General features: G+C 40.0%; 1 protein-coding gene across 1 annotated transcript; it reads left to right on the top strand.

Moving 5' to 3' along the window:
* Positions 1–253: 253 nt before the first annotated feature.
* Positions 254–1901, top strand: LOC133861480 (anthocyanidin 3-O-glucosyltransferase 2-like). Its single transcript, XM_062297273.1, has one exon. It carries the CDS (start codon positions 364–366, stop codon positions 1801–1803), a length of 1440 nt encoding a protein of 479 aa, XP_062153257.1. The 5' UTR covers positions 254–363; the 3' UTR covers positions 1804–1901.
* The last annotated feature ends 727 nt before the right edge of the window (positions 1902–2628 follow it).

Raw genomic sequence — 2628 nt, 5'->3', positions numbered from 1 at the left:
TATAATTTTCATATATTATAATTCTTTTTTAAACTTCATATATTATAAATTTATGGTTGTTATTGGCACAATTTTTAGTATAAAGTTCTTTATAATTGTATTGCATACAAAAAAATAATTGAACAAAAAATATGACTTATCAATTTACTTATTTAATAACTAATTTGTCAAACAATAAAATTTTAACTATTTCACTACTTATAAATTCTCATTCCAAACATTTTCTAACAAATTATAAGGACCACATTTTTTTTTTTTTTTTTTTGTGTGACCATTTTCAGGTTTTTTATTTTTCATTATTTCAGTATATACATGAAAAATATATTGAAGAGATCCGAAACCAGTCATTAATGGTACTGGAAGATGAGGAGGGCAGAGCTTGTGTTCATCCCTACCCCTGCAGTGGGTCACCTCGTATCCATTATCGAGTTTGCAAATCTTTTACTTGGTCGGGATGATCGTTTCTCAATCACTCTTCTCGTCATAAACCCACCATTTGCAGCAGCCACCTTCGATGCGTACATTCAATCAATTGCTGCCTCCCACACCCGCATAAAATGTATTCATCTTCCTCTAGTAGACCCTCCTCCACAAGAGCTTTTCCGTAGCTCCGTTGAAAAATATGTCGCCGATTTCATTGACAGCCACAAAGCTCATGTCAAAGAAGCTATCACCAGCAGCGTGTTATCCGATTCGATTCCGCTTGCCGGGTTGGTGGTGGATATGTTTTGCACCGCCATGATTGATGTGGGGCATGAGCTCGGTGTCCCATCTTATGTGTTCTTCACTAATAATGCAGCCTGTCTTGGCTTCTCGCTCTACCTTCTGACCCGGCACGACCAGGTCGGTATCGAGTTTAGTGAGTCGCATCCCGAGTCGGTCATACCGAGTTACATCAACCCGGTTCCTTCTAGTGTTTTGCCTTCATTTGTGTTCCACAAACAAGGGTACATCTCCATGGTAAACCAAGGTAGAAAGTTGAAAGAGGCCAAAGGTATTATCGTCAATACGTTCCATGAGCTGGAATCCCATGCGTTCAGATCGTTTTTGGATGATGGAATACCTCCCGTTTATGCAGTTGGGCCGTTGATTAACCTCAAGGGTCAGACAAATTCAGAGGCAAATCAGGCGGAACATGATAAGATCAGGAAGTGGCTCGACGATCAGCCTCCATCATCTGTGGTGTTCTTATGCTTTGGGAGCATGGGGAGCTTTGGTGCGCCGCAGTTGAAAGAGACCGCACTTGCACTCGAGCGGAGTGGGCACCGGTTCCTCTGGTCCGTACGATTGGCATCACCCCCAGGTAATGATAAGATTGCCACACCGTCCGATTGCCAGAATCTCGAGGAGGTCTTGCCGGCAGGATTCTTGGAAAGGACTAGAGAAATCGGATTGATATGTGGGTGGGCCCCGCAAGTGGAGGTCCTAGCCCACAAAGCGATCGGAGGGTTCGTATCGCATTGTGGGTGGAACTCGATCTTGGAGAGCTTGTGGCACGGTGTACCTATTGCTGCGTGGCCGATTTACGCAGAGCAGAAGATCAACACCTTCCAGATGGTTAGGGATTTGGGTTTAGCAGTGGAGCTGAAATTGGATTGTAGGCGCAGCGATGAGCTTGTGGTGGCTGAGGAGATTGAAAAGGCGGTCAAGTGTTTGATGGATGGTGAGAGTGATGTGAGGAAGAGGGTCAAAGAGATGAGTGGAAAGAGTAGGAAGGCTGTGGTGAACGGTGGATCTTCATTTGCTTCCCTTGGACTGTTGATTGAGACTATGCTGGGAAACGATTTTGCCCAAACGGAGTAGTGAAAATTGATGCACATTTTCAGTAGAGAAATCTTACATGCATTTTTTAGTGCTTACTATTTTATGAATGAGTAAAAATTATCATTATATTTGAATTTTGATCAGATTAATTTATACATTTTACATTAATAGTTTCACCGTCATATAAAAAAATAAGCACTTGAAAGTAAGTACTTAGAAGTAAATGTAAATTTTTTTTTTTTTTTTTGCTTCTATCTGTGTACGTGCAAAGCTTTAATGTTTGTGAGTTGTAAGGGATTTTAGAATAATTCTATCTAGTAAATTCCTATCCAACTACAATATAACTGAATAACTTGACTATAAAAATAAGCTTTTAAACTTTATGGTAATTGTACATGAATTTATTAAATATAACTGAATAATTTCACGATGAAGCTTCTGGGGGTAAAGTAGAAAATTCAATCAACTTCATGTTTCAACATTCAAATCGGTCTTCTGCCAAAAGGCTGGGGGAGGGACACGGACAGTACAATTTGTCGGGGGGGAAAATGAGGAGAGGGTAGGGAGAGGGAGGAAACAAACAGGGCCTGTATCGTAATTAGTGGTGGTGTTAAAGATGGTACCATAAGTTTAGGATGATAATTGATGGATATTTTATCTTTATCATTTCAATGGTTGCCGTGGATGAAGGTCCCCCATGTTGGATTTTTTATTTTGTCTATACTTTCTTCATTATCCTTACACGTGATCCTCGAGTGTTTCCACGGACGCTAGGCTTTCAAGTTTTGTGATACTGAATTTAGTAGAATATATATATATCATAATTTTATTGGCTCTCACATGTCATATTATTGAAATATGTTA

Source organism: Alnus glutinosa, chromosome 2 (genome assembly GCF_958979055.1).
Source record: "Alnus glutinosa chromosome 2, dhAlnGlut1.1, whole genome shotgun sequence".
NCBI classification, from domain to species: domain Eukaryota; kingdom Viridiplantae; phylum Streptophyta; class Magnoliopsida; order Fagales; family Betulaceae; genus Alnus; species Alnus glutinosa.
This window is presented reverse-complemented; position numbering and strand designations above follow the sequence as displayed.

Excerpts from the sequence above, each read along its gene's own strand:
- LOC133861480 (XM_062297273.1), top strand. The coding sequence starts at position 364 with ATGAGGAGGGCAGAGCTTGTGTTCATCCCTACCCCTGCAGTGGGTCAC.